This window comes from Perna viridis, chromosome 7 (genome assembly GCF_037379345.1).
Source record: "Perna viridis isolate PV_CMFRI_1.1 ecotype Kerala chromosome 7, ASM3737934v1, whole genome shotgun sequence".
Taxonomy (NCBI): domain Eukaryota; kingdom Metazoa; phylum Mollusca; class Bivalvia; order Mytilida; family Mytilidae; genus Perna; species Perna viridis.
The window spans coordinates 6,565,905-6,589,336 of NC_142451.1; the positions used below are offsets into that span (position 1 = coordinate 6,565,905).

Here is a 23,432-nt window from a genome sequence, read left to right on the forward strand (position 1 = left end):
TGTACGTTGGCTTGGTAAAATTCTGGACTCTCAGTTTTTTTTTAAATTAACTGAAACCAACAGTGTGGTATCTGTCAGTTACATGGATGGCCCTAATTTGAAAACGGTAGGGGTCATAAACTCAAAATTAATAGGAGCATTCCTTTAATAGTTGGTAAAATCATATCAAAATTTCGTAACAATTAATAAACCATAACTAAAGTCACCGCACGAAAACATAGTGAATATGGACGACGACCATACGTACGCCGCCGACGATGACGCCGCCGTCAGCACCATACCAATATACGACCGCATTTGTTTTTTTACATATATAATGTTTTTGTTTTCACATTAGTCCTTGTTAAACAGTTCTCTGTCAAAAGAAATTAAAACCTCAAAACTGTAAAGTTTACCCACCTACAATTATGTATTCAACAGAAAACATTCAAAATTCCTATGAATCAAAATTACAAAAATACTGGTATATGAAGGACTTCAAGGTTAAATCCATCGATACTGGCTCATAGTTAACACTTCAAAATCAATATTTTAACCAAATTTTGTATCAAACAATTTTACCACATTCTAAATAGCCTGAAAAATGTGTCCTATACTATAGTACTGGTTTTGCAGCTGCATACAATATACCAAGAGGCACCGCCAGTATTATTTGGTTTCAGAACTAACATAAGGCGTATGTACATTCAGTACTTCAGAATAATGTCATTAACTTTAGAATCACCATTTCATTTAATCCTGTAAATCTACTTCACAATTAAACAAAACTTCATTATTTTTACGTTCATGCAGTCTGACATGTACATATATAGCAAAACTAAAAATCGTTGGAGCTCCTCGGGAATGTACTTAAATGTACGCTGTACTTTTACGTGAACAGAACGTGTATATGTATAATGTATACGTAGAGTGCCCGAAACTTCATGTTATAGTATTGGGCAGCTAATTGGACTACCCAAACTCAACAGATTCCTCAATGTCATGTACTTTGCAACAAAATAGCTTGCCAGACAATCTCTAGCACTGCTGGAGTAGTAAATAGACCATCCTATTAGGCCTAAAAATATGTTATGTTTCCAGTCACCCTACCGACCCTCCTTCAAACCCCTTACCCGAAAGTTTTTATTTGTTATTTTGAAAAAAAAAATAATTATAAAGTCTGCCGATTGTCTTTCAGAAAAAAAGTAGAAAATAAAGCGATAGATTTTTTTTCTATCCTAGATGGAAAAACAAAGAGAAATATTGGTTGTTTATATTTAGTTTCCATTATAAACACACATGCCGTGAGTGTGCTCTTGGTCGTGGATAATCCCTTTTGGGAGTTGGCACTTTAATTAAATATTTTTGTTTTGACCACCACCGTCAAAACATAAATATCTCATCTCAAGCGCCGAATCCCAGAAGAGATTAGGCCGTGGACTAAGTCTATTATTTTTTGCATATTTGGTTTATTGTATTCTAAGTTTGGTGTCACTATGACTTATTCCATTTAAAAAAAACAAATAAAAATAAATCCCTACCTACCGACCCGACAAAATTTTGTGAATGGTGATCGGAAACATAACATTATTCTTTCGGCCTTGGAAATTTCTCATCAATTGACGCGCGTGCACCATTAAGTTGACCTACCTTTCTGTCTTACGTGCATTTGGAAGTGTTGATTTTATCCCAAAAAATATTTTCCTGGGTCAAAGATTCAGCAAATGCCGTAGGCTGTACATTACATAGAGTACAGATTACAAATTGGAACACTAGGTCACGGATCGACATTAAATCAAGTGGTAATGCATTTAATGGATACATTCTTTTGGCTCGCTATAACGTTGCATGGTTCTCTTGATTACTCTTTAATGAATGGACGTGGTCACATGACAACTAATTTCCCCGAATACACCATGACCCACATTTACGGATATGACTATGTACCGGGACTGTGTAAACGCTTCAATGCTTTACACCGTCCGTGAGCGACCCCAAATGATAGCCAAGGGCGTTAAGAAACCCTTGCGCCCGTCATATATTACAAATATCACATATGAGTGCAAACCGGGTCAAACAGTATTGAGTATATATGTTACAATGTAGCACGAAAACGAAAATTAAACCAAGTATAGGAACAGTCAGCTGATGGACAGCGTCACTCAAATCGTGCAAATGATTGGCTAACATTGTGTTAAGAAAGATTTTCGGGGATTTTAGTGGTTTATTTCCACAAAGACACTCGAATTATCAGCTCAAAGCTCAAAGCAACGATGTCGTAGCTTTATAATGCACAAAATGAAGGGTGTAACGGAAAGTGCTATCGTTTTCAATTTTTTTGCTATAGCATTCTTTAATAAGATATCCGGTTCCACAAAAGTGTCCGATTTCATAACTATTATGACGTCAATTTTTGTCTTGAAAATTGGAAAACATCTTACATGTATATCGCAATATGACGCGGTCAACCTGAATTCGATAGCTCGAACATGTCCGATTAACATATATCAAACAAAACCATTTATGTTCGTATTATTAATTTTTGGAGCTACATCTAAGAATGACGATATTTTATTGACAGTGCGTGACCAGTACAATGCACGGTTCATATTCATCATTTCTTTACGACCGCATTTTGTTTTGGTATCGCCCTGTCATCGTCCATGAGAAAAACTTATACAATATTTTAGAAATTCATGATTGATTGTTGGGGTTTAACGCCCGAGCAGCAATATTTCAGCTATATTCAGGCGATTTAGAAATTCAACATACCGTTTTTACGACACGGCAGAGGACCCTTTATTTTGGAGTTTTTTGCCTCACCCCTTTAGAGAAAAAGGGTTCAAACGTTACGGGAAAGTATGTTTAATCATTAGAATAAATCCAAACCAGTTGTCGTGTTCATAACGATCTGTCAATCTCTTTGCTTTGTCAAAAATTAATATTGAATGACTAGAAATTTAACGCTTGATTTTTCATATGTTTAATTGTTTGTTGGTTGGTTAATGCACTTAAAACGCATATCATGACTAGTTGCTTGCTGAAATATTTTGCATAGTTTTCTGGCTGGCCTATTCATTCACTCTTATGAAGATGACTTCATAGCTGATCTGATCCGAAAGAAAGAATATCGTTTGGTTAGATCCATTAATCTCAGTTTCCGCTATATAGATGACGTATTATCTTTAAACAATCCAAATTACGGGGATTTGATACATCGCATCTACCCCATAGAACTTGAGATACAGGATACTACAGACACTGTAAGGTCAGCCTAATATCTTGACCTACACTTAGAAATCGATGGTAAAGGAAAACTATTGACCAAACTTTACGACAAACGTGATGACTTTTGATTCAGAATTGTCAACTTTCATCTGTGGCAACATCCCTTCAGCACCTGCGTATGGAGTGTTCATATCACAACTCATACGTTATGGCAGACCTTGCCGAAACTACGCAGACTTTTTGTATCGCGCTAGAACTCTAACAAATAGGGTTCTGGAACAGGGTTATGTCGCTACAAGATTGAAGTTATCACTACAGAAGTTTTATGGTTGTCATCATGAACTCGTGGATCGTTACTGAGTATCCATTAGCACCATGAAAACTGATTTATTCAACGGGTCATAGTTTTCCTTTCCTCGTTTGTCTACCCCGGACTTTACTTTTATGAGCAACTCCGCGGGTGTTTCTAGAAAATCATAGGACGCTTACCCTGCCGGTGCACCTGGTCCATGCTCCCAGTTTTTAGTGGAGTCCGATTTGCTCATTTGCTTTTGTTACTTTGTATGTATAATTTTAGTTACTTTATGTTCTTTGTTGTGTATGTCTGTTTTCCATGACTGGTCTTTGTCCCTCGATTGCACTCTTTTGATTACCGCTATAACCTTGGTTCCCTTGATTACTCTTTCGATATAATGCAGAAATAACTAATGAAGCATGATGTCGTCTTTGGAGATAACCCTACATCTTAGAAGCTAATGACGGGGTGTAACATGTAACTAGAGTCCACTTCGGTACTTCTAATGTGAGGTTTCAAGAGTTAAAAAGATCTTATAATCCATAAGTCTCCCTGTCAAAAAAGTTTCAAATTCCATACCAATCTAAATGAATAATTACCAATCTTTCGTTATCTTACCCTCCTTGACACGTTCACGTTTCCAATTTTAGCGTCCGTGCATCTTTTATCGTGCGTTTACAAGTGCTTAGAAAAAAATGCGGAAAACTGAAATTTCAATTGATTTTTCAAAGTTCAAGAGCCATAACTCGGACCAAAATCAGCAAAGCCGAACGAAACGTTAACTTGATCTGTAACTCATAAGGGTAGAGTCACATACCAAAAAAATCAGCCCAATATCTGCAAGCGTTTTGAAAAAAAAGTGCGGAAACTTCAATTTCGGTCTATTTTTTAAAGTTCAAGGGATATAACTCGGTCAAAAATCGGCGAAGCGAAGCGGAACGAAATGTACAACTGATCTGTAAATGATCAGGGTCGACTCACATACCAAAAATCGACTTAATATCTGCAAGCGTTTAGAAAAAAGTGCGGAAAACTTCAATTTCGTTAAATGTAAGGGCCGCAGCTCGGACAAAAATCAGCGAAGCGGCACGAAACCTAAATATGATCTGTAACTCATAAGGGTAGTAAATCGTCTCAATATCTGCAAGCATTATGAAGAAAGTGTAGTAAACTTAAATTTCAGTAATTTTTTTCGAAGTTCAATTGTCATACACTATTACCCGGACACAAAATCAGAAAAAAACACGGAACGAAATATAAACTGGATCTATAACTTATCAGGGTAGACTCGCATATACAAAAAAATCAGCTCAATATCTGCAAGCATTTAGAAAAAAAGTACGAAAAATTTCAATTTCGGTAAATGAAAGGCTCATAACTCGGACAAAGATCAGCGAAGCAGCACGAAACCTAAATTTGACCTGTAACTCATAAGGGTAGACTCGCATACCAAAAAATCAGTTCAATATATCTGAAGGCGTTTAGAAAAACGAAGCAGCCGTCACATCGGAAACGAGTAAAGAAGTGAGGAATTAATGTGATAAGTGGAGATCATTTAGTTTAGAACTGATATAGTCTTGGTGACTGTATTTACCTGTTTAAGAAAGTTTTCAAATGAGTTGGGTGAGTAATGATAAACGGTCGCCCCTTTTTTCCCTGTGAAAGAAAAAAAAAATTGACGTATTCAGGTGGATTTTACTAGGTTGCATTACGATTTTTTTAAAATAGATATAGAGTTATTATAACATGCTTCCTTTGGACTGTTTAATTATATAAGTTGTGTGTGAGAATGGAAACACATTAGAATTTGACCCCTATGACTCAAGTCAGCAGAATGGTGTGTTGAATCTGAGATGTCACCAAGTGTCATAAAATCAAAGTAGCCGCTGCATGATGTCCACAACCAAAATGTGAGTACTGACATCTGAAGTGAACATTATACATGTGTGCTGGTCATTAGACGATCTTGAAAAGTAAAGTGAACCTATAATAAATGAAACCTATGCATAATAACAGATACAGACGCTGAAAAAAATCCCTGATATAAGCGAGCTCAAAAGCATGGTTGAAAGCTTTCTACAAATTCTCTGCGAAAATTAGGTCAAACCCCTCGGTGTGACGATAGCTTTATATACGTAGTCACCTGAAATTCAAAACACATATATCTGAAATTTGTTTTAAAAATTGCATCAAGGCGGCTAAACGTTTTAAAAAGAATAGGGAAATATTTATCAAAGGCTTTTTATCATTCGTTCATTATGTCTAACTTTAATTACTGTGAAGTGTTTGGCATTTTGTGGATGAAAAGCTCTACATATCTCCATTTTAAATAATTTGTCTAAGTCTATATTCATGGGACGACGTATCCACGTACTGTCTTTAAAAAACGCGGGAAAAGGATCCGAAAGTATAACTACTCGGAAGTTGACTTCCTCGTCACGTAAAAACAAACAAACGATCCACTGTTGAGCCGGATTTTGTCACTCTGTGTAGTAGATAATAGGAAATGAATGATTTGGTTTGTTCAAACATATAATAATCGTCTTTAGGCAACAAGAAGTAACTATTTTTGACAGAATGGCCTTCCTAGAGAAAGTACGGTACTGGCATGAAGGTGTTGTTGCATTTCAGGAGGACCGGTTTCAGGATTGTCTCCTCAGTTTTAACCAAATCGAGGAGCCTAGTGCACGGATACTGTTTAATATTGGTTGTGTGTTTCAGAGAATTGGTAGAGAGAAGGATTGTATTTTGGTAATTAAAAATCATATTGAAACATTTAGTGATTGATATATTTTCTTTGATTTTAGGCTTTGTCCAGAGCAGTCTTCTGATTTGAAATCAGAAAACAGCTCCGGACACTGAATCTCTTAAGGGATTAGCTTTGCCAGTGAGCACCCACAGGAGCCTGTGATAAAGGTATTTTCATTCGTATATGCCATTGATAAAAAGAATACATTCCTTCAACTTACAGATTAGTGACGTGACAATTAAAATTATATTGTTTCATTGACGTCAAAAGGTTATTCGGAGACAAATCTGGGGATGATAAGTGAATTTATGTATTACAGTATACATAAATGATGGGTATCGTAGTATATGGAGCTTTTTTTGTTAACTACTATAAAAATCTTTGTGTAGAAATTTCATCAATGTAAAAATTTTTAAAAAATGTATGCTTTTCTCTTAATGAAGGTGGGTCGTTTTACCCCAAATTGCTTTCTATACCTGAGCCTTCCTGCCATGATTCCTGTTTGCCCACAGTCGTTTTGCCCTGTTTCGAATGAATCTTGAGAAAGAAATACATGTACACATATTTTTTTTTTATTATTTATATGATTGATTCAATATTGTTTTTATTGCATTGTATTATACAATAAAATTTATATATGTGCTGATGTCTTATCCTCCTTGAGACGTTTAGGTTTCCAGCAAACATGATACAAAAATGCAAGCTAAAAGCTCACTAAATACACGATAAACAAATTGGTGGGAAGCTTTGAAATTCTTGATTTTTAAGCTTACTTTTAAAAATAAAAAATACCTTCTATTATTACAAAAGGCTCTATTTTACTGTTTTTCTATTGGCCAGAAGCTGTACACGTGATATTCCATTTTCTAACATATTGATTAGCAAAAAGATGTTTCTGTGCAATAAAATATCATATCGCACTCTCGAGCTAAATTTATGAATGAATGGCTCGAGCCACCACCCTCAATGAAATTGTAATAGCCAATTAAATCATTTCTGATAAATGAATCATGCCAATCAAAAAATTGTATTGGAAGCTAATCGGAACTCAATTGTTGTTTGCAAAATGGCAGTGCACAGCCTACACGGTAGTACTGGAGCTAATATAAAACTAATTCAGAAATCACTGAAATTATTACGAAAATGGATGCTGAAAACACATGAAAATTGACAGACCAATCGCTGAGACTTTTAACCAAATATTTACGAGAAAAGGACATGTCAGTCAGTTTAAAATATGTCATGCCTCAGGAGTTACACCCCATTCTATCTAAATTTTACGCTGAAGCGAGAACGGAAGATGGATCTTGTATCAGAAGTCCTCTTTGCAAACTTTAGGCCATCTACTATGTCATTTAAGAGGGTGGAATTGAGTCTTTGTGAAAAGCTCTAAATCACCCCCTAATGAATTAAACTTTTGTACATGTATATGTACATACGATTATACTCTTACCTTAATATTATAAAAAATGTACAGGTACATTAAACAAAATATTATACACTAAAACACAAAGATAAATTTTATTCTGACATCACTGAAATAAGACAAAATATTTATACAAAACATAAAATGGAGCCTTAATAACATTTTCCTTGAAAAAAGTTTTACAAAATAAGTGTTTGTAATTTTACCATACACAGGTTTCTGTCATAAAATCTTTTTGAATAATTTATAGACAATTTCAGACACTATTTGATTATTGAAAATACATACATGTACTTTTGTATGATTTTTCAAGATGACTAAAAAGAATGCTCAGTGTAATAGGTTGGATCTACAATGTACTTAAACACATCAAAATGTATAAAAAGTATTGAACTATGCAGAATAATGTACAATCGTTATTGCTTTAATTTGGGCAAAACGACAGTGGCAGATCCAGAGGGGGTGCCATTTGTCATTTTCATGTGTAAAATTGACAAAAAAATTGCAAATGATGACTGTGCTTCCCCTTTTTCTTAGGAACTTTCACTGGCAGCACAGGCCTCCCTCTAGTATTGAGTCAATCATGAAAATTTTTTTTTAATTGCATATGATACATTGTAGCTTTACCAAAATTCATAAATGATAAAAGATATGTACTCTTAATCAGTTTAGAATTGTGTAAATTCACAACTTGTATAACCACTTTTTTGTGCATGTCAATGACTTGAAGCTTTAAAACACAAGAAAAACAAAAAACTGAAGTGAAGATCGAATAAGAAAAAAGCAATATTTTTGTATAGACAATATAATACAAGTATTGTGCTGGCCATAGAAAGATATTAAATGATATTTTATCAGTGAATAGTTGCAACTCGAATGCTATAAACATTCTTATACATGTAGAGTATATAAGAATATTTATAATAGAACTTATCATACCCTCTGCAATACTGAAGGTTAATCATGTCTTTATTTATTTACTGTATTTTTTTTCAGAATTTGACAGAAGCTATAAAAAAAGACCCACATTTGGCAGCTGCATATTTCCATAGGGCAGTACAGTGTATTAAAACTAAGCGGTGAGTGATGAAGAACTTTAAACAGATCTATGTAAACCAATTTATTTTTGTGATATACATGTATGATCAATTCAATTTTGTGGCTATTTTATTTTCGCATCTAACTCTTTCTGAAAGATGTATTCTATTTAAAAAAAGAAAATTTATTTTTACATTTCTTTTTTTCATTAGTGAAAAAAAATTAATGGCTCACTCCGTAGGTCTGTCTGTCAAAAATTTTCATCACAAAAATCTTGGCTTCCAATGGACGGATTGATTTTAAATTTGATATGTTGCTTTATATAGATGTGGCATATCAGACTACCTTGTAAGCAGTTCTGATTGCTGTACGTCAGATATCAAGCTCCTGTACTAGATACATGTAGGCATTGTCTAGCCGAGCATGACAGTGCATGCAATTTCAGGTTTTCTTATTTAAGGTAAAGATGGTCAAAGAACCTTCTTGCATAATTTTAAGAACACAATTTTTTACATAAGTGAGAAATACTAGTAATTTCTGGACAAAATGAGGAATTTATATAAAGATAACCAAAAAAAAGTACCATCCAGTACTCTTCTGGTTAGTCCATATCATAATGACTTATTATGATGGATGTGCTTAAAAATTTTTTACTTTTTAGATTCAGAGATGCCTTAGAAGATTTGGACAGAGCAGAACAAAGCCTCAGGGGTGCTTCATTCATAAACTACAGTCAGTTGGGACTCAATTTTACATTGTATAAGTTTGAAGTAAGCTTACCTAGACCTGAAACAGAAACAGGGTGACAAATTTTGATTATGAAATGTATTATTTAGGAAAAAAATGTAATATATGTATGCATGTTTACACCTTTAAAAAACATACTGTAGATAGATAGGGATGTGTTTTTTTTTTAATTTTACTGCATGTATTTGTTTTTACACTAGGGCTTTGAGAGAATATTCAACAGTACTTGTTGAAAAATAAATGAAGTAAACTTAGGGTACACTATTTATAGCTGAAAATGATTGCTACACAAAGCCATATGTCCTCCACCACTGCAAAAATGTTGAAGTGCAAAAACCTCATAACCCCGTCAAACTTGTGGTACAGTATGATCCAGTGCATATTGTGGCTAACCAGAGTTTTAGGTAAGGGGGGCCCCCAAAAAAAATTCTTGACAGGACCACTGGTGAGGATCACAAAGTGATCCAAATTTGCTAGAGGGAGCATGCTACCTCAAGAAAATTTTGAAATATTAAATCTCAAATCCTGCATTCTGCAGGTATCTTGAACAATTTATCAACAATTTTTAGAATTGCAATTTTCTAAGGGGGGCTGGGCCCCTGGATCCACCACAGCTAACAATGCTGCATAATTCCTACAGCAGTTTCCCAGGAGTTGTGCCCTGAAAGCGTTCCTATAGTGAGGTTTTCATGAATCTGTAATGTTTCCAAAAAAAATGTTGTTTAAAGTGTTACACTTGTAGTTTGAATTATCAAATATTGTAATGTAGGTTAAAAAGAAAGAGTGAGTTTAAAACAAAGTCTGGAGGTAATTCACATATTCAGATAAGAGTGGCTTCTTCACTGTAGACAGTAATATTTTGATTATTGCCTTGCTAGTTAAGATGAGCATGTTAAAAACTCTTTAATTTAACTACTGAGAAAAAGAATGGTTACACTTCTCAATTCATGTTATACTTTTCCTCCTTTCAGGTCGTCTTTAATAGGGCTATATGCTGTGCTTACCAACAAGATATACGCACTGCAGTTCACATGCTGATTGAGGCTGGAAAAGTTGCTGATGAGGAACTCCACACTAGAATCAGTGTGCAAGCCATACAGGATCTTACTCTGATCAAAGAGGATGGCATGAAGGTAGTTCAAGGTCATATTTCAACTTTTCTGAGCAGTATAGATTTTAGATCTCTTCTACAAATTTTATACATAATTTGACATCTATTCCTACATTGTATAGCTTCGGTTAATTTCATCAAAATATGCTACCTCTGAAATATGTATCTCACCTTGATCATGTTGATATAATTCCATGATGTATAAACTAAAATTATATGTTTATTCTCCTTCAGAAATGAGTAGCCAGTTTTATACCACAACAAAGTTTGTGGTATTTATAGGAATCACACTGTCTGTCTACATTTCTTGAAATGCAACTTCTCATTGTAAGGGAATTTGATGATATTTTATAGGAAAATTACCCACCATATGTAGATGTGCATGAAGGAATATAGTTACTGTGGGTGGTCTCGAAAGAGAGATAATTGAACTTACTGGTTACATATTAAACTTCATTTAAAGGAGGATGTGTATTATCTTTGTGAGAATTTTTCCAGTTACAGAAATAGGAACATGCAATGCTATGATTTTTCATAAGTGCTCAACTATAGTAAAGGCAGCTATTTGCTTTTTCCGCAAAAGAAATGGACATGTATACAAGGGTTACCGCGACAATTCATATTGTTAAAAGTTCCATTAGCAATGTTAGAATACACAAGCATTTAAAGGTAAAGCTATAAAACCGACACTATAAAATGGTAAATTAGTTCATATACTGTCAAAAGTTTCACTAGCAGTGTTAAAAGACAGAGTCAGTTCTAGCACAAAACTTAAAACCCAAACATGACACATAATGTGCTCTCGACTGCAACCCTGAACAATACTTGTCATATTTATCAAGGCTGTATTGGAATTTATCAGTCATGACAGATTTCATACATGTTTTACTGATACTGCAGATATACACCAATGTTTTTTAGCATGTTAATCTGTCGATACACATTACGACCATCCACGATTGTAGTCTTTTTCTCTCAGTTTGTTAGAGGTATATTAAGTCTGGACAAATTTTAATCTATTTAATACATTTAACACAAAGAAATCTACTAGTGACCCATAGAAAATATGAAACACTACTACGCGAGTACATTTTGCGATTAGATATACCTGAGAAGAATTAAACGGGTCACATGAAATCAAGTGGAAAATATAACTTAAACAATTATTATTTTCATCTGAAAAAAATTTGGAAAAGTAAAAAAACAAATATTTGGAAAATACAAAAAAAAAAAAAAATTGGAAAAGCAAAATCTGACTCTCCCAAAGTTTTTGGAAGAGCAATACATCCAGCAAAGGTGGACATTTCCTTAATCATTCAGTTTTAATTCAAACCAGGTGAAATCTGGTTAGTGGTTTGGTGTCAGTATGACAGCCTCACCTTAGTTGCTGGCTTTGAATTTTTAAAAAAGTTATTAAGATATTTATTTAACTTGATACCAATATTCATAAATTTCATGTCAAAAACTAAAAAAAAATTGTAAGGATATTTTTAGAAAGAATTTTTTTTCAGGGAAAGTTGCCATCTTCATTCAAACCTTTTGAAATTCCATCTGACTGTGTATTTCAACCTCCTAGAGATATGGTAGCTAATCTAGGAAAGCAAGAATATGTTGCCAAATCAAAGGTTTGTATCACAAAAGAAGATTATTTTTAAATTTAGGAATATTTTAAACAGTCACCTCAAATTGTGAACTAGAGAAATAATAAAATAACACTAGAATTTTTACAAACGATTCCCATTAATTTATTACTCGCATATATATTTTAATTGTGAAGTCTAGTAACAAAATTTAAAGTGCTTTTAATGGTTAAAAAACTAATAATAATTGTTATTTAGTATTAAAATGTATACATTGTAGTATTTAAATATCCAGGTCACTGTTTATCATATTACATGTGTTTTAATTGTTTATCAAGCTAATTGCCATAGTGGAGCAGATGTCTGCCGTGGAAAATACTTGCTAAATGCAAGTGAAAATGCAATTATGCTAGTAGAAATTATTTCCTGTTGCTAAAATTTTCTTATGAGTTCTGTATGTATTATAAGTTCAGTTCAGAAAGAAATCACTGAACTTAAACTTAGCCAGTGTTAATTTTCAGTACTTGCTAAATTTAGCAAATGGAAAAAAAAAATCTTGAATTCAATCCTGTCTGCTTTTTTGGGAGGTGTTTGAGAAGCACATTTTTAGTTAATCAGTTGTAACTTTCATGTCTGCAGGTTTTGTGTACTTATGGTGAAAGAAAAAATCCTCCAGTTAAAAGTGAGAAGGTCAATATTATGTGTTTTTGTGCCTTTCAGTCACTTTGCTTTTTTATCACCTAACTGCTATTGTGCACTAAATTAAAGTTTTGTACCCTTTTTAAATCATAATACCTCAAATAAAGTTTTTAATCAATATACGCTAAAGAAAAATATCTTTATTCTTAGGCCTTCCATGCTTATCACAAGGATGATTCTATACCAGTTCTCATTTCATTTTCATCTCATTAAAATAACAGCAAAAAAAGCACTTTCCTCATATTTTTTACTGTGAATAATGTAAAAAGAACCCTCAACACTTCTGAGGGCAAAAAAAATGCCTCCCATTTGTATTTGTTTTCATGAAAAAATGGACTGAGAACAAGGAAATCGGCTGAAAATGGTCTAATTGGTTAAAGACAACTTTTTTAACCCTGAGCATTATCACTAAACACTTGTTAGTAGAAAACCCTATGCTACATCTCATTCTGTGCCCTTTGAACAGCTTTTTCTAATTCCACTTCAATCTTTTGTGGCCTTGTGACACCTCTATTGATACCTCTGATACCCACTTTTGAGACCCTGTCATCCATAGAAGTAGTCCTTAGCCATGTAATGCTTTTTTTTGCTTTGTCTCTTCTGAAGTTTGTGTTGTTATTTTTTTTTTGGATTTTTTTGTGGACCAAAAAGATCTTTTTTATGTTACAAAATGTAAGAAAAATACCAGAATTTTGATGTAAAATTTTGATGGCAGAAAAAAACCCAGTTCACTTGTTAGCTCACTTGGCCAAAGGCCATGTGAGCTTTTGCCATCACTTGGCGTCCGTCGTCCGTCCGTAAACTTTTACATTTCAATCTTCTTCTCTGAAACCACAGGGCCAAATAAAACCAAACTTGACACAAATGTTCACTGGTATGAGGGGATGAAAGTTTGTGATTTTGGTGCCGATCGGAAATTCAAGATGGCCGCCACCGAGGATCTTAGTTTAACATTGGACCCTATAGGAGAAACATGTAAAAATCTTCTTCTCGGAAACCACTTGACCAAATTAAACAAAACTTGACACAAATGTTCACTGATATGAGCGAATGAAAGTTTGTGATTTTGGTGCCAATCCGAAATTCAAAATGGCCGCCACCGAGGATCTTAGTTTAACATTGGACCCTATGGGAAAAACATGTAAACATCTTCTTTTCGGAAACCACTTGACCAAATTAAACAAAACTTGACACTATTAAATGTTCACTGATATGAGGGGATGAAAGTTTGTGATTTTGGTGGCGATTAGAAATTCAAGATGGCCGCCACCGAGGATCTTAGTTTAACATTGGACTCTATGGGAAAAACATGTAAAAATCTTCTTCTCGGAAACCGCTTGACCAAATTAAACAAAACTGGACACAAATGTTCACTTTTATGAAGGGATGTAAGTTTGTAATTTTGGTGCCAATCGGAAATTCAAAATGGCCGCCACCGAGGATCTTACTTTAACATTGGACCCTATGAGAAAAACATGTAAAAATCTTTTTCTCGGAAACCGCTTGACCAAATGAAACAAAACTGGAAACAAATGATCGTTGGCATGAGGAGATGAAAGCTTGTGATTCTTTTGCCATTTCAAAATGGCTGCCACTGTGGATCTTAACTTAACAAAGTTTCCGCTCGAGAAAATATACATCTAGAGGTCGCCACATGATCTTCAACAAGTGGGAAATTTTCTTCCATGTAGCAAGCTCTAAATTGCCCCAATAAAAACAAGTGGATAAATCAGTGAACACAATACTGAGGGGGGGCTGGAGGGGGTCTGAACCCGGAATCCCGACTTTATTTTTACTAAATCCCGAAATCCCGAACAACAAAGGAACTTAAAAACTACTAAAATCCCGATTCCCGGTGGATTTATTTCCCGAAATCCCGGGCTTAATTCTCAGAAATCCCGAAATCCTGAGCTTAAAAACCTCTGATCCCAGCATCCCGAAAAAGGTCCGGCCCTTCCTCAATACTATATCAGTATTGTCATTTATGGTAAGAAACTAAAATGTTTTAAAAAAGACAACTACATGCCAGTGACTATATTTCCTGCCTTGGGACAGGCGCAAACAATATGCAGCGGGGTTAAACTAGTTTTGTTGGATCCAAACCCTCCCCCTCTATACAGTCAAAGGCTAAAATAAATACAAAGTTAGACACACAGTAAAAATCAACCTGAAATACATCCAATTCATTAGAAAAGTACCTCAACAATTATTAACAATAACATAGAAGACAAACAAATGAGGTATAAACAATGAATGCTCGCAGTTACTGAAAGCAAGCTCAGGACACAAATAAGGATGACAAATCTTCAAGCCTCCCAACACAAAAAATATCAGTTACAAAACTTCCAAAGGATTTAGAACTGCAACATCATAGACTATGTTGGTCTAGCAAGAAGTTGTGCAATGACTAAAATGCTAAAATATGAATGATTAAGTTATAATGTAATGATCTAATAAGAGTATCAATATTTTTTCCTACAAAGACAAGATTTAATGATCTGACAACAATGTCGAATTTATATCCTTTATGAATCAGTCTATTTAAATAATTCTTAAGATTTGATGGACATTGTTTGCATTTATGTGCCTTGTAAACTATATTTCCATACAAAACTGGATGTGAAATGCCTAGTTTAATAAGATTAGTTTTTTAGCAAAGTAATCATGTTGGAGGCTAAGAAACGCTGTGTTTTGCAGAAATTTCATGGATTCCGCAAAACAATGGCAATTTCTGCATTTTTAAAGGCCTGGTTCCGGATTTTAGTATGTTGGGGTTGCAAACTATGCATTATGTTCCCTTTCCAACCTGTCCCATGCAATAATTCCTGTTTACCAATGCTTTAAATTGCAAGAAAATCTTCATCTAAGGAAAATTCCTTGTAAATTTACGCAAAATTATATGAAATATTTAGCAAGTAAATAACCAGGTGAGCGATACAGGCTCACGTGAGCCTCTGGTTTTTTATACCCTGCCACGCAAAGTGATGTATGATACCCCTGAAAAGTTGTGTGTCAGTCTATCCCACAATTGTTTGCAGATGATAACTTGAGAAAGAATCAATAATTTTTATTCCACTGCTCAGAAGGAGCAGGGAGTATACTGTTTAACCCTTGTCAGTTTTTCCTGCTTTCTGTGTTTCCATAAAAAACATTTTTCTCAGTTTTCTCAGCAACTTCTCATCACAGCGGCTTGAAATTTTAGCACATTTTTTCTGTAGGTATGGAATATGGTAGGATACATTTTCGAACAAATTTGAAAACAGTTTCCTGTTTACTGGAGACTGTTTATATATTGACTTTATATTTTTTAAAGTTGCACTATTCTCAGCAACTGCTCATCAAAGTGAATTGAAATTTTAACTCTTCCTGTAAGTATGTCATATGGTGAGTCATTTTCAGAAAAATTTAACAATTTTCTGTTTATTGAGGAATTTATGTTCCTTATATCTTGATTTGAAAGCAGATGTATCACTAGTGAGCCAATGCTCGCAGATTGCATGTTTTTTTTTTTTTAACTTTTCACAGTTGGAAGTATACTTCTATAAAATACAATCACTTCTGAATTATGTACATAATTTCCAATAAAACAACTTAGATCCATTCATGTTTTGGACCCCTGTATATGTATGTAGGACATTTGATATTGTTTCTAAGTTAATTGATGGAGTGATTTCCCTTTTAAAAGTCAAATATTAGTGTATGAGATACATTGTTTATAAGATTGTTTGTAAGCTGTTTAAGGTAACTTTATTTTTCAATTGTCACTTGATACTCAGTACATATATGTTCATAATAAAATATTACTGGCTGCACTTATCATTTGGTTTGCTAACAATCTTAGTAGAATAACTTAAACTAAAATATTATAGACTTTTTTTTCTTTGATATGCTGTTAAAATTGTGTTTATTGTAAAGGTATTAGTGGATAGCTTAAGGTATCTTGCACTAAATTTGTGTTGAAAAACATAGCCACCGTAGCTACAAATAGAATGTAAGGGTCTGACCATATGTTTTCACTTACCGGTATATCTTTAAAACCGTAACAGTAAGAAGAAATCTTAGACATCTCAGGCTCTTTGTATTGATGAAATCTATTTTTGCTTATAATTTTATGATAATTGAATTACTGAATTGAAGTTATTTCCCTTTTTATGGTTATTTTTATCTATTTTGCAGTTTTTGGATATTTATTTGAAAAAGTACAGCAGACAATTCAAACTATATTAGCATTATGAAGACAAGGTCCATCATTGTGGCAAATGTCAGAAAAAATTGACTATTCTTGGAGTTATGACCCTTGAAAATGTCATTTTTGACGATTTTTTAACTCTTGTCAGTTATTTAGAAAATAATAGAGGTCAATGATTATTATAAAATGGAAAAAAATAAAGCATAATAAGATCTATCTTTGGTGCAAATTTCAGTAAAAAATGTTGACATAAGTTGGAGTTATGACTTCTAAAATGTCATTTTGACAGTGTTTCCAGATTATTTAGAAACTGATAGCAGATTGATGATTAATTAAATGGAAAAATGTAAAGCATAATAAGATCTATCGTTGGTGCAAATTTCAGTCAACAATGTTGACTTTTGTTGGAGTTATGGCTCCTGAGTGTGTTGTTTTTGACAATTTTTCAATTTTTTGCCAATTAATTAGAGAACAATAATAGATTGATGCTTAATGTTAATTGGAAAAATGCTAAGCAGATTAAGATCTTTCCTGGGTGCAAATTGAAGAAAAATCTGTTGGCTTAAGTTGGAGTTATGGCTTTTAAAATATGTCATTTTTTCCAGTTTTTCCATATTATTTAGAAAATGATAGCAGATTGATGATTATTATGGATGCAAAAATGTAAAGCATAATAAGATTTATCATTGGTGATAATTTCAGTACAAAAATGTTCTCTTTTTGGAGTTATTGCCCCTAAAAGTGTCATTTTTGATGATTTTTCCAGTTTTTGCCTGTTATTTTTATTAAAGTCTTCTTCTCTGAAACTACTTCAGAGATTTCTTTGAAACTTTGCAGGAATGGTCTATAGCATGTAGGATACAAACAATACTCACTTCAGAGTGATCTGATAAAAACATGGCCACTGAAAATAGAACATAGGGGTCAAAATGCAGTTTTTTCTAGTTTTTGCCTTGACTATTATAAAATCATGAGCATTAAAGATATTTTTAAGGTAAACATGATGTCCACACTTGATAAGATCCAACAGCATTTTTGGGGGGCGGCCATTTTCAAAATGACTGCCATTTTCCGCTAATTATTTTACTAGCTGGATTTCAGTGATATTTGGTTTATACAGGAAACCTATTGTCCTGAGTTGAATGGTGACGACAAAAAATTGTTTTGGGTGGCCATTTGCCCAGTCAGTTTTTTAATTGCTTAGATTTCTATGATATTTGGTTTCCATAGGAATCATGGTATCCTGAGTTGAATGGTAATGATTAAATTTTGTTCTAGTTGACCATTTTTAAAATGGCTGCCATTTCTGTGCCAATTTTTTACTTGCTTGGGTTTCAACACATAAACATTATTCTGAATTTATTGATAGCGATGAAAATGGTATCATTACTTTCTGACTTGGCACAGTTTGCCAGGCTCTTAAGAGCTTCTTGTTTAAATTCATATTTTTTTGCAGTTTTCATTACACTTTTCTCATCTACTACTCATCACAGCGACTTGATATTTTAACACATTCTTCCTGTAGGAATACCATATGGTGGAATCCATTTTTTAGAAAAAATCATTACAACTTCCAGTTTGCCAAGGACTTTCTTTATATTGTGATTAATATCAGGGGAATCACTAATGAGCCATTGCTCACAGGTTTCTTGTATCAGTACACAAATATGTTAACAGTTCATAGACCATGTACACACATAAATTTACAGAGCATTGCACTATCATAAGAAGCATAACAGAAGTCAACCTAATGGATTGGCTTTCAAGTTGGTTTTCACATTTAATTTTTTTTTTTTTTTTTTTTTTTGGTAAAATAGATTTTTTTTTAAATTAAAATAAAGAAAAGATTGCAGGGACTTTCTCATTTACTTTTTGATATCATTAGTTCTGAGTGAATCGTATCTGATAACAAAAAAGTTTTGTATGTCTGGCTTAGATAAACTTCTTTTATGATCCAAGAATTGGTTTTTGACAAATTTAACCACAAAAAGAAGACAATTTGGTTTAACTACTGTATATTCTGGTAGCCATTGATGAAACTAAGGAAATACTTGTTTCTGTTAAATGTAAAATGTAAGATGATATTCATAAAAAAAACATAAATGACAAAGATTGCAAAGCCTTACCATGCTTTACCATCTTCAGTCTACTCTTTTCTCCTGTTCTTAAGAGATTGCACATGATAGATAAGTAATGATAGGAGAAATTTCCACCTAAAAGTCATGCATTGTAGAAAAAAAATTGAAAAGATAAAAAAAAAAAAAAAAAAGCAAAAAGAAGAGGACACTATCTTGTAATCAAAATGAAGTAAAAATTTGTAATAATTTAAAAGCTTAATGTAAAAATTTTCTTTTTATGTTATCAGAAATTTTTGTGAAATTGAAAAAATAAATAATCGATTTTTAAAGAAAAGTCATATAATAAAGCATGTGTGACATAATTTCTGAATTAAAGTTGATAGGTCATAGGAAAGATATTGGATTTGTGCACCAATATATATGTATAGATTTAGAATTTGTACTAGTTCGGTTTCTTCCTGATTCAGTCTAAAAAACAACTCAATCATTTCACCTTTGAAATATTTATAGGTAATTACTGGTACCACCAGCCCTGTTTCAGCAGAGCCAACAGTAGTTAGAATATTAGCTCCAAGACCTAGAACACCTCCATTACCTAGACGACCTTTACCCCCACCTCCGCCATCTGATTTGAGAGTGTCTAAGTCTGTTGGGGATTTAGTTACTGAGATGAAGCGAGAGGAAGCATTGCCAGAGATTGTAAAACCTCCATCAATAGACAAAAAACTTGCTGTAGGCAATGAACTTGCAAATGCATTGAATGCAAGGTTCAAGAACATGTACTCAAACTCAAACAATGCCTCTCAGAAGCCACCACACATGTCAAATACTCCAACACGTCCACCTAGGCGTCCTCCACCACCAGCATTGTCAAAACAACCATCGAAGGATGTTTCAAAAGAAAATGATGACAGTCCTCTACTGCCTGTGAAATCTTCAGTTTCAAAAACTACTAAGAAAGACAATTTAAAAGTAAATGGTAGAAGTCCTAACTTACCTGTAAAATCATCTTCCATTCTTTCACGTGGCTTGCCACCAACTCCCCAGGATCTCAGTTCTCCATCAGACATTCCGAAAAAAAGTAGTGAAAGTCCACCTCTACCTGCTCGTACATCTCCAAGACCTTCATTGGGATCAACTTCATCCTCAACACGTAATATACCACCCCCACCATCATACAAACCACCCCCTCCTCCACCAAATTTTAAAGCCCCACCACCTCCTGTCAAACAAAATGAACCATTGGTTCCTTTACCTCCAAAGAAAAAAGGAGGGTTTTTATAAAAGAAATACATCTTCCTTCAGTAAGAGATATAAACTGCCCTTAAATTTATCTTGATTTGCTGCCTAGGGAAGAGTCTCCCAATATGGTGTTGGATATTTAATGCTCAGTAATCCTCCCATAGAATGTGTAGTAAAATGTGGAATCTTGAAGATCATTTTAAGGGATATACATTAAGATCTTTAGAGAATGTCCATGAAGAAACCAGGCAGGTCCTATGATATGGATGAGACAGAGTAACTTTTATCCCACCAATCATTTTGTTCCAATGAAATCTTAAACTCATAATGATGTCAGCAGGGATAGGTATTTTTTTATTTTGATAGTTGATGATTCAGAATAAATATTCAAAGTTCCCAAACAAAGCAAATTATAATTTTGAACAGGTCAAAGAGTTAATTCTCTTTCTTTTAAAGTTTCTAATACTTCTAGTAATTTATTTCATCCTTACCATTTCAGTATTAATCACACACCAATGTTGATTTCTAGAAAATACGAGTTTGTCTTTACTTATAGATCACTGAATGAAATTTAATAAAACTTTTAGAATATTTATCAAATATTGAAAGATGTGCATCTTGATCGGAATGTTTTTGGAGATTCAAAATGATCTTTCAAATTGCCTTTGATGAATATAATGTACTTACGTCTGACCCACATCTCCTTCTACACCACAAATTGAATATAATGTAACTTCTACAGAATTTTTTCTCTTTATTACATATACATATTGTTCACCTACTTAAGTCTTAATTGTTCTAGATCAATGTGGAGGTAAAATGATGCATGCTATAAAATTGAGGAGTAGAGTATCAATTTACTCAGCAGTTGTTTTCATGTATTTTCTTGTTGGTGAAATTGCCCACAAAAATATTTTTTAACAGTATACATTTAAAATTGTATGGTGTACTAAGGCATATGTTTTGAATTGCTATAAATTTGGTAACAACTTTAAAAAAAAACGGTGCTATAGTAATGAATGTGCAGTAATGAAAGTGTAATAAATCATCATTACTGCAGTCAATTACCAAGAACAGTATGAACTCTTCACTTTTTATTTTTATATAATTGAATTTCTTTATTATTTAGTATTTAGGGGAAATATGTAGATTCAGTGTAAGAAAGTTGTCTAGCAATCATTGTGTCTCAGGTTTACTTTAATTTTTTTCATACTAAACCAGGTGGAGTTTTGTTGACAATCATGTTATGGCATTATAGGTGTCAAGTGTAAGTTTTTGTAAGAATCAAGCAAATTTAGTGTCAGATTTATCTGCCCTTCAAATGTTCATTTTCATGCAGGTCAATGAAATTGTAACGGACTTTACCAAAGTAATATGGAAAATGTCCTTTTTCCTAGATTCTTGTGTCGCAAATGGTCAAATTAAACCTTCAAACAAACAATTTATTTATCCTCAGACACCGAAGTGTACAAGAGGTTAATCAGTTTTTTACATACATCTTATGAATAGCAACAAAGGCAAGGTAAGGTGACATAGTTGTATTTGGTAGTTAATGAATAAATTTGTGTATATCCCAAGCTTAGTATACCACTCGACTTCATTCATAGACTTCTGCACATGGGTTTTTAAAATTTAATATGAATGGATTAAAATTATGGATTCAATTATGGTGGCTTTTTTCATTCCGTTTTTCACCAACTGCCTGATTCTTACAAAAACTGACACTTAAAATAGTTAATGGCATTGTTATGATATTTTTCTTGTTATCTAGTCATTTTTGTTTTTATTATAAATTAATTATTACTAGTTGTTATGACTGCAAGCATATCAACATTATTAGGGGCATATAAAAGATTTGCTGTGTGTGTTTCAATTTAGATATGCTCCTTTTATCATATCTTGAATATACTTAGAATTGAAGCACTCTGACAAGAAAAAAAAAGACTTAAAAAATATTGCAGTTGTACATATTTTTTATAAATACTCCTATATTCAGGTCTATTTTCAATTCTTGAGATGCTTCATGGTGCATAGCCATAAAGAAATCTTTCGGATAAAAAAGACTTTCAGAATTGCATACAGGACATTTCTCTTTGCTTTAAAAGAGACACCCAATAGTGTGGCAGTACATATCCTCCCCTAAGTGTGTAACTGTTAAACAATGTTACTGTACAAAAGTGTGTCAAGCATGATAAAGTACCCTGTTTTTCCCTAAAAGTGCTTTAGCTTGACCAGTGGAACAGCAGTGATATACTTGTAGATAAGTTGGGACAGCACAGTAAAGCATAGTGTTTTTTCTGCCCAGTTTTAGGACATGATAAGTGGCTTTAAATTCTATATCAGTATTATTTTGATAGAGCTTGGTGTTATCAGTTATATAACATTGTTTTGGTAAGTCTTACCAATTTAGAATTACATGTAGGACCAATTGATAAACGCATTTACCATGTAAGGTGGGTATTATCCCTTATATTTTATCTGAAATTTATATTTTAATTTGACTATTTGTACATGATGTTGATATTGTTTCTGGATAAGTTTGAATTGTTACTTCAAGGTTTACCAAATTATAATTAGGAAAAATATCAAACTGAAAAATTAATCTACATTTATTATAGTGTATTAAATTTTTTAAATGTTTCTCTCACAGTAGTTGTCTGATTTATTACTGTTTATATCAATCATTTTTACTATTTTTTTTCATGTTGAAGCAGATACATGTAAAATGGGACATGGGGCCTCAGAACAAAAAACAGTAAGATAAATTAATCCAACTATTCTATTTAATTTACAAAATCGGTTTGGGATTTTTAAAGTATATGGTGCTTGAATAATGATAATTGTATGTGTAGCATCCTTTTTAACTTCCTTATTTTCTAAAACATTTAGTTTTTTTAGCCAATTTTCATCTTCACTTTGATATTATTTACTTATTTATTTTTTACAAACATATATGTATTTCTTTAACTTATGATTTACATGGCTTAGTTTCAAACATTCGGATAGAAAATGTTTACACTTTATGAAACCATCAATATATCTGATAAATGGTGTGCCTTTATGACAAAAAA

The 23,432-nt window shown here is 33.2% G+C and overlaps 1 protein-coding gene across 2 annotated transcripts; it reads left to right on the forward strand.

Annotated features, from left to right (window-relative positions):
* Positions 1–5,929: 5,929 nt before the first annotated feature.
* LOC148611106 (uncharacterized) lies at positions 5,930–23,007 on the forward strand. Of its 2 annotated transcripts, XM_088591271.1 has the most exons (7): positions 5,930–6,253; positions 8,674–8,756; positions 9,377–9,485; positions 10,434–10,595; positions 12,085–12,198; positions 12,793–12,843; positions 19,630–20,552. In XM_088591271.1, the coding sequence occupies exons 1-7, from the start codon at positions 6,080–6,082 to the stop codon at positions 20,401–20,403; spliced, it is 1,467 nt and encodes a 488-aa protein (XP_088447397.1). In that variant the 5' UTR covers positions 5,930–6,079; the 3' UTR covers positions 20,404–20,552. The 2 variants fall into 2 exon arrangements, with proteins under 2 accessions (XP_088447397.1, XP_088447398.1); XM_088591272.1 differs by lacking the exon at positions 12,793–12,843 and having other exon boundaries at positions 19,630–23,007.
* The last annotated feature ends 425 nt before the right edge of the window (positions 23,008–23,432 follow it).